At 44.3% G+C, this 12,318-nt stretch overlaps 1 protein-coding gene and 1 pseudogene across 1 annotated transcript; both read left to right on the forward strand.

Moving 5' to 3' along the window:
- Nucleotides 1–812: 812 nt before the first annotated feature.
- Nucleotides 813–4,955, forward strand: LOC112231875. The gene is made up of 3 exons (XM_042311933.1): nucleotides 813–1,339; nucleotides 2,895–3,025; nucleotides 3,206–4,955. Exons 1-3 carry the CDS (start codon nucleotides 1,063–1,065, stop codon nucleotides 4,382–4,384), a joined length of 1,587 nt encoding a protein of 528 aa, XP_042167867.1. The 5' UTR covers nucleotides 813–1,062; the 3' UTR covers nucleotides 4,385–4,955.
- A 496-nt stretch (nucleotides 4,956–5,451) lies between these two features.
- On the forward strand, nucleotides 5,452–7,257 carry LOC121841798 (annotated as a pseudogene).
- Nucleotides 7,258–12,318: the final 5,061 nt, after the last annotated feature.

The raw sequence follows: 12,318 nt of genomic DNA on the forward strand, positions 1-12,318 counted from the left end.
TTTTCCTATTTTGCTGCATTACAACCTGTAATTTAAATGCATTTTTATTTGGATTTCATGTAATGGACATACGCAAAATAGTCCAAATTGGTGAAGTGAAATGAAAAAAAAGACATTTTTCTAAAAAATAAAAAACAGATAAGTGGTCTGTGCATATGTATTCACCCCTTTTGCTATGAAGCCCCTAAATAAGATCTGGTACAACCAATTACCAGAAGTAACATCATCTGACACATGATCTCAGTATATATATACACCTGTTCTGAAAGGACCCAGAGTCTGCAATACCACTAAGCAAGGGGCACCATGAAGACATAGGAGCTCTCCAAACAGGTCAGGGACAAGGTTGTGGAGAAGTACAGATCAGGGTTGGGTTATAAAAAAATATATCAGAAACGTTGAACATCCCATGGAGCACCTATAAATCATTATAAAAAATTGGAAGAATATGGCACCATGACAAACCTGCCAAGAGAGGGTCGCCCACCAAAACTCACAGACCAGGAAAGGATGGCATTAATCAGAGACAACAAAGACACCAAATATAACCCTGAAGGAGCTGCAAAGCTCCACAGCGGAGATTGGAGTATCTGTCCACAGGACCACTTTAAAGAGAATATGTTCCACTCAGACTGTTCTCCTGGAGTAGGATCTGGTAGGGCTAAAGTAGTGGGTATAGGGGTGGTTGGTTTTTGGGGTATAGTGGTGTATATGTGTAGGGTTAGATGGTGGTGCTATTTACTTTTCACTTCCCTTTTTAACAACTCTTTTTGTTACAAAAGTGTAATTCACACTCCGACCTGTGACAGGCAGCAATACGCAACACAGCGTCTCGTCTGCCGGAAAATCACACAAAGACGTGACCAAGAAGAATTTCCAAGTTTGCGTTTTTATTGTTGTTACTGAAACCTTTATTAACACCCTGGAACTCAAAATATGACTAATTTAACTGCACAGCGTCACATATTTACCCCATGTAGTGTTTAATTCGCGTTAATTCGCGGAGACAGGTTGATACATGTTATCTAGGTAACGCTAGTTAGCTGCTAACGTTAGCTAACAATGTCTAGCTGTATGGTTTTTCACACTCAAATAGCCTCCATCATGGAGGTGCTAGCGAATGCAGCCGTGGCAGAAATCTGTAAACTCGTAGACGACGACTATGCAGTGTTTCGTTTGGAAATAACTCAAAGCCAGAAAGAAAACAGGGCATTGCGGAGGAAACTACTGGAAATGAAAGTGGCACGGGAGCGCGCAGAGAGGACAACGCGAGAGCGCGGCCTCGCCAGTCGTCCCAGTAGTGTCAAGATCCTCGATCGATACAGAGGAATGGCAAGAGGTACAGTACATTTAGCAGCAGGCCGAGACTTTGCGGCCCGTCCCCCTTTCCCTTTGCACCCATAATTGAGTCTTAAGATTTTTGGGGGGGATAGTTCCCCAAATTATTTAGCTATAATGTGCAAAGACACAATCATATTATAACCAGATTATTGTTTTACTGCATTTCTTATTATTTACTCAATGAAAACAATGTGATGCATGGAACATAATATAGTATATTGATAACTTATTGATATACTATTTATTTATGAGACATGTTACCTTACATCCTTGCCAATTATTGACAGTGACAATAGTGTAGTCGTGGCCAAAAGTTTTGAGAATGACACAAATATTAATTTTCAGTCTGCTGTCTCAGTTTGTCTGATGGCAATTTGCATATTCTCCAGAATGTCATGAAGAGTGATCAGATGAATTGCAATTAATTGCAAAGTCCCTCTTTGCCATGCAAATAAACTGAATCCCCAAGAAACATTTCCACTGCATTTCAGCCCTGCCACAAAAGGACCAGCTGACATCAAGTCAGTGATTCTCTCGTTGACACAGGTGTGAGTGTTGACAAGGTTGGAGATCACTCTGTCATGCTGAGTTAAAATAACAGACTGGAAGCATCAAAAGGAGGGTGGTGCTTGGAATCATTGTTCTTCCTCTGTCAACCGTGGTTACCTTTAAGGAAACACGTGCTGTCATCATTGCTTTGCAGAAAAAGGGCTTCACAGGCAAGGATATTGCTGCCAGTAAGATTGCACCTAAATCAATCATTTATCGGATCTTCAAGGAGAGCGGTTCAATTGTTGTGAAGAAGGCTTCAGGGCGCCCAAGAAAGTCTAGCAAGCGTCAGGACTGTCTCCTAAAGTTGATTCAGCTGCAGGATCGGGTCACCATTAGTATAGAGCTTGCTCAGGAATGGCAGCAGGCAGGTGTGCGTGCATCTGCACGCACAGTGAGGCGAAGACTTTTGGAGGGCAGCAAAGAAGCCACTTTTCTCCAGGAAAAACATCAGGGACAGACTGATATTTAGCAAAAGGTACAGGGATTGGACTGCTGAGGACTGGAGTAAAGTAATTTTCTCTGATGAATCCCGTTTCCAATTGTTTGGGGTGTCCGGAAAAACAGCTTGGTACCAACACATCCTCCAAGAGCAACTTCTCCCAACCATCCAGGAACAGTTTGGTGACGAACAATTCCTTTTCCAGCATGATGGAGCACCTTGCCATAAGGCAAAAGTGGCCTGGGGAACAAAATATCGATATTTTGGGTCCATGGCGAGGAAACTCCCCAGACCTTAATCCCATTGAGAACTTGTGGTCGTTCCTGAAGAGGCGGGTAGACAAACAAAAACCCACAAATTCTGACAAACTCCAAGCATTGATTATGCAAGAATGGGCTGCCATCAGTCAGGACGTGGCCCAGAAGTTAATTGACAGCATGCCAGGGCGGATTGCAGAGGTCTTGAAAAAGAAGGCTCAACACTGCAAATATTGATGTATATTGAATGTAGCCTTGAGCATTTACAGTATCTAACCTAACCATCACTTTCTCCCCACTCTCAGGTGAAGGACATCTCACTGGAGGCCACAGGAGCTTTGTGAAGCCAGCGGGACACAATACATGGAGAGATGACCAACCGATCACTGTTGATGAGGGGAGTGTAACCTCAACCCAGTACTTTATTGGGATCGAGGTTAGTGGTGCATAAAGAACGAGAGTTACTTTGTAAATCAAATGTGCCTGTTTATTTCAGTAGGGCTCCCCTCAGTTATTCACTTGCTGACATGTACAGTACATCCTCATTTACCTGTCATAGGGGAACTTGTAAGACTTCCCTACGAAGTACTGTTAATAACCCCTCTTATTGTGTCAGTCTGCAGATAAAGAGGCTGCAGGTCCTGGGGTCAAGCTGGAGAGGTTTGAAGGAGTGGAGGACCCACTGCACAACAGAGACATCCAGTCTGGAGCGCCCCCTGTAGCCAATGAGGACCCCACCACCACCACCCCAGTGCAGTCCAGGACACAATGCCTCATCACGGAGGTCAGTGGAACGCCGAACGCCATCCTCAAGTCAGAGTCAGACACCAAGACTTTAACTGTACACACAGGAGCTGACCACATATCAAACCCAGAGAGACGCGGGTTTGGGAGACTGTGCTGTCATCCAACTGCCGGCTCAGAGTATTTACCGGTATTTCACCAGAGGACGGTTCATTCCTGTGGGGATGGTGAAGCGTTCGACACTGGCGGTGATGATCCATCTTGTTCTTACGCCACAGAGATGGACCCTATCAACATATCCTTGGGTTTAGAGACACAGACTGATCTGTCTAGAGGGGACTGGAACCGGTACAGTAGTAGTGTATACTCTGAAGGGTGCCTAGATAAGAAAGGGGAGGGTCTGATTGTAGATGAAGTGACTGTGAAAGTGGAGGGTGACGTTCCTCCTACACGGAATGCAGATAGTCACCTAGGGGACGGAAACTCACAGGGCAGAGATTTATTTGATTACAGGAGAAACTTACAGACAAATCTAAATGTTGCCACCCACTCCCTTTTACATACGTTCAAGGATCGCGACCCAGAGTCCACTTCGATGGGGCCTTCCGATTCACATAGCCTCGTCCTTTTCGATCAGGTATTGAACTCAAACGACACGACTAGAGCCCAGGTTCAGGGAGGGGGAGCCACATCAGGCAATAGTAAAGAGAAGAGGTTCCTCTGCATGTTCTGTAACAAAGGCTTCAGCTGCCCCCAGAAGGTGGAGATCCACCGGAGGGTCCACACAGGGGAGAAACCATTCAGCTGTCCCCAGTGTCACATGCGCTTCGCCCAAGCCTGCAGCCTGAAGAGGCACCAGAGGGTCCACACAGGGGAGAAACCCTACAGCTGCCCCCAGTGTGAGAAGAGGTTCTCTCGCCAGCACCAGCTGAAGACGCACCTGAAGGTCCACACGGGAGAAAGGCCGTTTGCCTGTACGCACTGCGGGAAGCGGTTCTCCGAGAGGAGCTACCTCAAGATACACCAGCAGAAAAAACATTCCACTCTATAACATGAAAAGTAACCATTCCACTCGATAGCTTCTGATGTTTAGATGAAACCCTGCATTGAAGATAAAGATTAATTTATTGTTGTCAGCAGAAAAGACCCACGGATTAATTTGGTATAACGAGAGTTACAGATTTCAGTGTTGAATATTCCTCAGTAGAATATTGCATCCAGACATTGTGTGATATATAATGCATAATTTGCAAATAAATTCATTAAAAATCCTACAATGTGATTTTCTGGATTTTTTTTCTCATTTTGTCTGTCATAGTTGAAGTGTACCTATGATGAAAATTACAGGCCTCTCTCATCTTTAAGTGGGAGAACTTGCACAATTGGTGGCTGACTAAATACTTTTTTGCCCCACTGTATAGGCCTGCAAAGTCTGCTACATATTGTGTTTGTACTGTATATGATGTTCACAAATGCATATTTCACTGCTTCCATTACTATTTTTTTCCCCAAGACACTTTTAATGAGAAATGAATGCAGAATTATTTTTGAAACGTATGTGTGGTTTTCATATGGTATATTTCAAACTTGTTTATGTTTAATAAACACAAAATGGGACTTTTCATTATAAGACTTTCATTGAGACTCTTTAGTAAATCTGATCTCACCCTATTCTGCATACACCCGACAGCGCTTCATAACCAATATACACTTACTAAATATACCTACAAATACCCACATAACACCTACTGTACATCAAAATAGTTTAGTCAGGTTTGTCTGACTTTTGACTTATAGCTGACTCATATTTACCCACAACACATTTATGTCCACCATGATGGGTTTAACAACAATTAAGTCATTCTGTAACTACAGTATAGGACCCAAACATAGTGGGGATGGGTAAACACTCCATGTTGAAATTGTGTTTATTATCTGTGTGTACATACCTGAGGGAGTGTATGTCTGTGTAATCTGTATCACCTGTCTCTTCCAGGAGGAGGAGGGTCCAGAGGTGCTGCTGGTGAAGGAGGAGGAGGAGGGTCTGGGGAACCCTGAGGGGACCATGGTCATGAAGGACAACCAGACTACACCTCCTCCTGAACCCACAGAGGAACCAGCTGAGCAGCACAGGACCACACACAGTCTCACTGAGGTATGGATAAGGGCCAGGTCTTGATTAATTACTCATTGTCCAATCAGAAGATGCTCCATAGCAGGGTCCTCATATCAGATTTCTTGATCCAACATCCTCTCCCTCTGTATCTCTTACAGTCAGTAGACATGGAGGATGGGAAGCCTGATCTGCTGCTAGTCAAAGAGGAGACAATAGAAGATGGACCAGAGAGCATTGACCTGCTGAGTGGACTAAAGATGGGGGAGCAAGGTAAGGGAGAAATACATATAACCTACATACAGTAATAGATCTTCAATGGGAATAGTGATGGCTATGGCTATTATTGATGACAAAAAAATCAAAATGTAGAGTTCTCTGCCATGTTTGTAATGTCTATTTTCTAAACTCTTCCTGGAGGTGGTTGGCTGGAGGATAACAGAGGCGACTGGGCGGCCATATTGGATTACCATACAGGTGCAGCCAAGGGCCCAGGGGACAACATCACAGAGCAAGCAGGGACCAAAGGCAACATAGTGGAGGTCAGTGGATGGGACAGCGTCCTCAACTCTGGGCTGGGGAACAACACTGTTAACCACAACCAGAAACAGACTGACGAACACAAAACAACAACCAAACTTAGTCTCCATGACAACAGATTAGCTGAGAACAGGGCGAGGTGTAGATTTGGTCTGCAGAGACAGGGAGGTGTCCATATGCAGCAGAAGAGAACAGACACAGACTCGGCTAGCGATGCTCCATCCTGCTCCTATAGTTGTGATTCAGAGAGACTGATGGTGCCTCAGGTTAACCCCCTAACAGGTGCTGCCTTCAGCCTGCCTTCTTTAGGATCTATCAACTGGAACATGGACCCTGCAACAACACAGACACTCCCTGGCCTTCATCCTCCTCACACTCTCCTAATGTTAAACCAGACCTCAGACAAGCCCATTGACAAATTACAGTAGTAGTGCTATCAGCAAATATAGTGGCAAGGAGAAGCACATCCTGTGTTCGTTCTGTGGGAAAGCCTTCAGTTTCCCCAAGCAGGTGGAGATCCACCAGAGGATGGACAAGGGGGAGAAACCATTCGGGTGCCACCTGTGCCGGGCCAGTTTACCAGACACATCCAACCTGAAGAGGCACCAGAGGGTCCACACAGGGGAGAAATCCTACAACTGCCCCCACTGTGAGAAGAGGTTCTCCCACCAGCACCATCTGAAGATCCACCTGAAGGTCCACAAGGGAGAGAGGCCGTTCACCTGTACACATTGCAGGAAGAGGTTCTCAGAGAGGAGCGATCTCAGGATACACCAGCAGAAAATGCACACGGCCCATGTATAGTGACATGTAATATAGTATTAGTTAGTTTGTCATTAATTCTGTTGGTTTTGTATGTAGTAGGGAAGTGAGGAAATAATGTGTATGATGAGGCAGAGTAGATGATATGGTGATGGTTGGTGTGATGGTGTCTGTAAAAATGCTTCACTGATGAAAAGTGAGAACCTTGTCCTGTTTGATGCTGTGGTTTATAGTGAAATACCAAGTGTCTTATTACATTTTTCCCTCAAAATATTTAAAAATGTATTCTATCAAAGTGAAGGTTCTAGATTTAACTGTATGACCATTTATTTTGTTGAACTGAATTACAAAATTGAGAGACAATTTTTTAAATAATTGCAGCGACTGAGTTTCCCTTATCTCAGTGGAACAAAACATTATACATGTTTTTTAATCAACACATATGGACATTATTTATATTTATGTATTTATAATACACTCCAATGGCTCCAAGGTTGCAAGTTCAAATCCCTGAGCTGACAAGCTACAAATCTGTCGTTCTGCCCCTGAACAGGCAGTTAACCCACTGTTCCTAGGCCGTCATTGAAAATAAGAATTTGTTCTTAACTGACTTGCCTAGTTAAATAAAGGTGGTAAAATAAAAAATAAAATAAAAAAAATAAAAAAATGTAGGTACTTGAATCACAGTGTTTGATATGGGCTAGACTGTGGTAAACATTTTATAATGTCATATTTTTGTGTGTACCGCAAAGCTTCTTATGTAAAACGTTATACTTTTCTGTTCAATTTGTGTTTAAAGTCTGCAGTCCATGAGGACCTGCTGATATCCGGTGTTGCTGGCTGGAAATACTGGACCTCTGAGGTGGCTGGTCACAATCCATGGCCCCGGATCAGAACCATAGATCAGGGGCCATCACTCTTCCTTCCAGAGTCGGAACAAGGACCGAACCACGAGGGACAGAGACTCCACCACCACACAAAACACAACCAGTGGACAAGTGGACTGAACAACCTCAGTCCTGGTGGTCATCAGAGAGATAGAGGCTCCAGTCAGGGATCCAGTCTGCAGCCCAGACCCTTCTCTTCACAGTCTCAGTGCAGGGATGAAGCAGGGTCTGGGGCTGATAGAGATAGACCCTCCTGTTCCTATGATACAAACACCACAGTATCCACAATGAACAGAGCAGGTCACCCTGGGCTTCAGCCTTCACAGAGAGTGGTGGGAGACTCCCCTGGTGGTAGTCTATCAGCAGGTCTGTCTTCTCCTTCAGAGTCTCCTCTAATGCCTGGTGACTGGGTTCATAGAAAGCCTGGACCTGGGTCTATCCTTCCTCAGTTACCTCATGGTTACCCCACTAATACAGACAAGGTCAGGATGGGCGTTCACCACAAGAGGTACCTAGCCTATAACACAGCACACAATCCCAACAACACCCAAACAATGGCGAGAGGTCAAGGAGGGAGCTCAAAGACTAACCACCTGAGGGTGGTCGCTCCTGCTTCTACCTCCTCTGGTGTCATTGGGTCACAACGTGGGAGGCCGAGCGTTAGGACAGACGCTGACAAGCTTTACGCCTGTTCCACATGTGGCAAGCGCTTCGCTGAGGCAAACTATGTGAAGGAGCACCAGACCGTTCACACCAAGGAGAGGCCCTTCAAGTGCAAACTATGTTACAAGAGCTTCTCCTTCCGGAGTAGCCTTATCAGACATAGGAGTGTCCACAATGTGGAGAAATCGGAGCAGTGTGGCTAGAGAGGGCTCCCGAGTGGCGCAGCGGTCTAAAGCACTGCATCTCAGTGCTAGAGGCATCACTACAGACCCTGGTTTGATTCCAGTCTGTATCACAACCGGCCGTGATTGGGAGGCCCATACGGCGGCGCACAATTGGCCGAGCGTCGTCCGGGTTAGGATTTGGCCGGGGTAGGCAGTCATTGTAAATAAGAATTTGTTCTTAACTGACTTGCCTAGTTAAATAACTAAAAATGTGAAGATGTACACAGGGGACCATACTTCAGCTATCATGTGAAGTGACCTGGAGTAAGAGCAGTGGCATTCTGGAGGTGGGCAGAACGCCAGTGGGCAATTAGTATACTCACTTCTTAATCCCCACGATGCATATCAAAGTAGTGTAGTGGATGTATACCCTGTGTCAATAAGGCTGATGGAACAGATCTAGAATGTTTATCTTACAATGTTGCTAAACTATTATTTCGTCACATTTTCTCAATGTGCACACAGTGTTAGGCCTATGCGCAAATGATTCAAAATTCAATTTGTGGGAAAAGAACTTTGTGCAATCGTGAGGAATAAAATTGTCTACTTCAAAATGGAGATAGGCTCAGTGGCGCTGCCCATAATGGCACGGATACAGTGATGAGGCCTCTTTCCATCTACGTTTTGGCCTGACTGTGAAAGACCAATATGGATTCTATTATTTTAGGTCATTTAGAGTGTATGTCACTTTCACATTAAATTAATTACACAGGGCACCTTTTCTTCCTGTTTGGGAATTTTTTGGCACCACTTCACCACTGGGTAAGAGGACAATTAACCACTCATTAACCTTTTGTTAATTTGTCATTTGAAATAGGATTGTGTAAGTACCTGTTTTTAGAGTGACAGTACCTAAGCAAGAACAACCTAGACTAGAACAAGGACAGTTTAATATTTACCTTACTGAGGTGATGTAGATGGAATAAAGTCATTCTATTATTTTCTACTCTATTCTTGCTAACACACTTTTCTTTCTAAACAAGTCTGCTCTCAGCTTGAAAGATACTGATCATAGGAGATGTGGGGCTCTATTTCCGTCTGGCGTTATGGCAGGGCAAGAACAGGTTCGTTTGCAATTTGAGTATGTAAAAACTGACACTGGCATTTTCCAACACATGCGCAAGGTTCAGCAATTGACCTGACTAATCTCAGCTCACTAGCTCTGAGGTGGGAGGAGTGGCAATATTTAAGGTGTGTCCTTGAAAACATGCAAAAGTGACACTTTCATGCAGCGCATATCGAGACATTTAAGACCAATGAAAAGCAGGTCTTAGTTGTAACTCACTTGGTAATGGCATGGATTTTGTGAGCGGAAGTGCAACTTATCCAGCCGTGACACAGATTGCATTTATACTCATGGAACAAGAGAAGATACGTGCTTTTTATGCCGGTAACTCTTGTATTAATAAACATTTTTCTTTTTCATTTGGTTGAAATTTATTAAAAACCAAGTATAATAGCCTCTCTTCCCTTCAATGAAGACATTTTTGTTCTCATAAATGAATATGTACCCATTGATTCTTGAATAATATAACTTAGAATTGCCTCATGAGCTTAGTTCATCTGTCTAACCCCATCAGAACCCAAAATATACAATTGTCTAATATTTGTAAACAAAGTAAATGTAAACAAACACTATATAGCCGCCTCAAAACATGGTTAAAACTAGAATTTTTATAACATTTACAGTGACTCCTACCCCAGCCAAACCCAGACAATGCTGGGCCAATTGTGCACTGCCCTATGAGATTCCCAATCATGGCCGGATGTGATACAGCCTGGATTCGAACCAGAGACTGTAGTGACGCAGCTTGCACTGAGATGCGGTGCCTTAGACCACTGCACCACTCTGGAGCCCAAGCATCCATAGCTTTACCTATGAATTTGAGAGCGGTTACATTTTTCCAACCGCATCCCTCAAATCAAATGTATTTATATAGCCCTTCTTACATCAGCTGATATCTCAAAGTGCTGTACAGAAACTCAGCCTAAAACCCCAAACAGCAAGCAATGCAGGTGTAGAAGCACGGTGGCTAGGAAAAACTCCCTAGAAAGGCCAAAACCTAGGAAGAAACCTAGAGAGGAACCAGGCTATGAGGGGTGGCCAGTCCTCTTCTGGCTATGCCGGGTGGAGATTATAACAGAACATGGCCTAGATGTTCAAATGTTCATAAATGACCAGCATGGTCAAATAATAGTAATCACAGTAGTTGTTGAGGGTGCCATAGCCACAGGTAGAACAGTTGAAACTGGAGCAGCAGCACCTCCAGGTGGACTGGAGACAGCAAGGAGTCATCATGCCAGGTAGTCCTGAGGCATGGTCCTAGGGCTCAGGTCCTCCGAGAGAAAGAAAGCAAGAAAGAAAGAAAGAAAGAAAGAAAGAAAGAAAGAAAGAAAGAAAGAAAGAAAGAAAGAAAGAAAGAAAGAAAGAAAGAAGAGAATTAGAGAGAGCATACTTAAATTCACACTGGACACCGGATAAGACAGGAGAAGTACTCCAGATATAACAAACTGACCCTAGCCCCCCGACACATAAACTACTGCAGCATAAATACTGGAGGCTGAGACAGTAGGGGTCAGGAGACACTGTGGCCCCATCCGATGATACCCCCGGACAGGGCCAAACAGGAAGGATATAACCCCACCCACTTTGCCAAAGCACATCCCCCACTCCACTAGAGGGATATCTTCAACCACCAACTTACCATCCTGAGACAAGGCCGAGTATAGCCCACAAAGATCTCCGCCACGGCAAAACCCAAGGGGGGGGGGGCGCCAACCCAGACAGGAATATCACGTCAGTGACTCAACCCACTCAAGTGACGCACCCCTCCTAGGGACGGCATGAAAGAGCATCAGTAAGCCAGTGACTCAGCCCCTGTAATAGGGTTAGATGCAGAGAATCCCAGTGGAGAGAAGGGAACCGGCCAGGCAGAGACCGCAAGGGCGGTTTGTTGCTCCAGAGCCTTTCCGTTCACCTTCACACTCCTGGGCCAGACTACACTCAATCATATGACCCACTGAAGAGATGAGTCTTCAGTAAAGACAAAGGTTGAGACCGAGTCTGCGTCTCTCTCATGGATAGGCAGACCATTCCATAAAAATTGAGCTCTATAGGAGAAAGCCCTGTCTCCAGCTGTTTGCTTAGAAATTCTAGGGACAATTAGGAGGCCTGCGTCTTGTGACCGTAGCGTACGTGTAGGTATGTACGGCAGGACCAAATCAGAAAGATAGGTAGAAGCAAGCCCATGTAATGCTTTGAAGGTTAGCAGTAAAAGTGTAGGGATGCTAGCACTGGAGTAATATGATCAACATTTTTGGTTCTAGTCAGGATTCTAGCAGCCGTATTTAGCACTAACTGAAGTTTATTTAGTGCTTTATCCGGGTAGGCGGAAAGTAAAGCATTGCAGTAGTCTAACCTAAAAAGTAACAAAAGCATGGATTCATTTTACTGCATCATTTTTGGACAGAAAGTTTCTGATTTTTGCAATGTTACGTAGATGGAAAAAAGCTGTCCTTGAAACAGTCTTGATATGTTCGTCAAAAGATCAAGTAGAAAGTTTGCAGCCATCCACTTCCTTATGTCTGAAACACAGGTTTCTAGCGAGGGCAATTTTGGGGCTTCACCATGTTTCATTGAAATGTACAGCTGTGTGTCATCCACATAGCAGTGAAAGTTCACATTATGTTTTCAAATGACATCCCCAAGAGGTAAAATATATAGTGAGAACAATAGTGGTCCTAAAACGGAACCTTGAGGAACACCGGAATTTACAGTTGATTTGTCAGAGGACAA

The sequence above is a fragment of the Oncorhynchus tshawytscha genome, linkage group LG34 (genome assembly GCF_018296145.1).
Source record: "Oncorhynchus tshawytscha isolate Ot180627B linkage group LG34, Otsh_v2.0, whole genome shotgun sequence".
In the NCBI taxonomy this organism is placed as follows: domain Eukaryota; kingdom Metazoa; phylum Chordata; class Actinopteri; order Salmoniformes; family Salmonidae; genus Oncorhynchus; species Oncorhynchus tshawytscha.

Bases quoted from the DNA above. Each gene is read 5' to 3' on its own strand.
- LOC112231875 (XM_042311933.1), top strand. From the start codon at position 1,063: ATGTCTAGCTGTATGGTTTTTCACACTCAAATAGCCTCCATCATGGAG. The intron at 1,340-2,894 runs GTACAGTACATT...CCCCACTCTCAG, and splicing joins ATACAGAGGAATGGCAAGAG to GTGAAGGACATCTCACTGGA. The intron at 3,026-3,205 runs GTTAGTGGTGCA...TTATTGTGTCAG, and splicing joins AGTACTTTATTGGGATCGAG to TCTGCAGATAAAGAGGCTGC.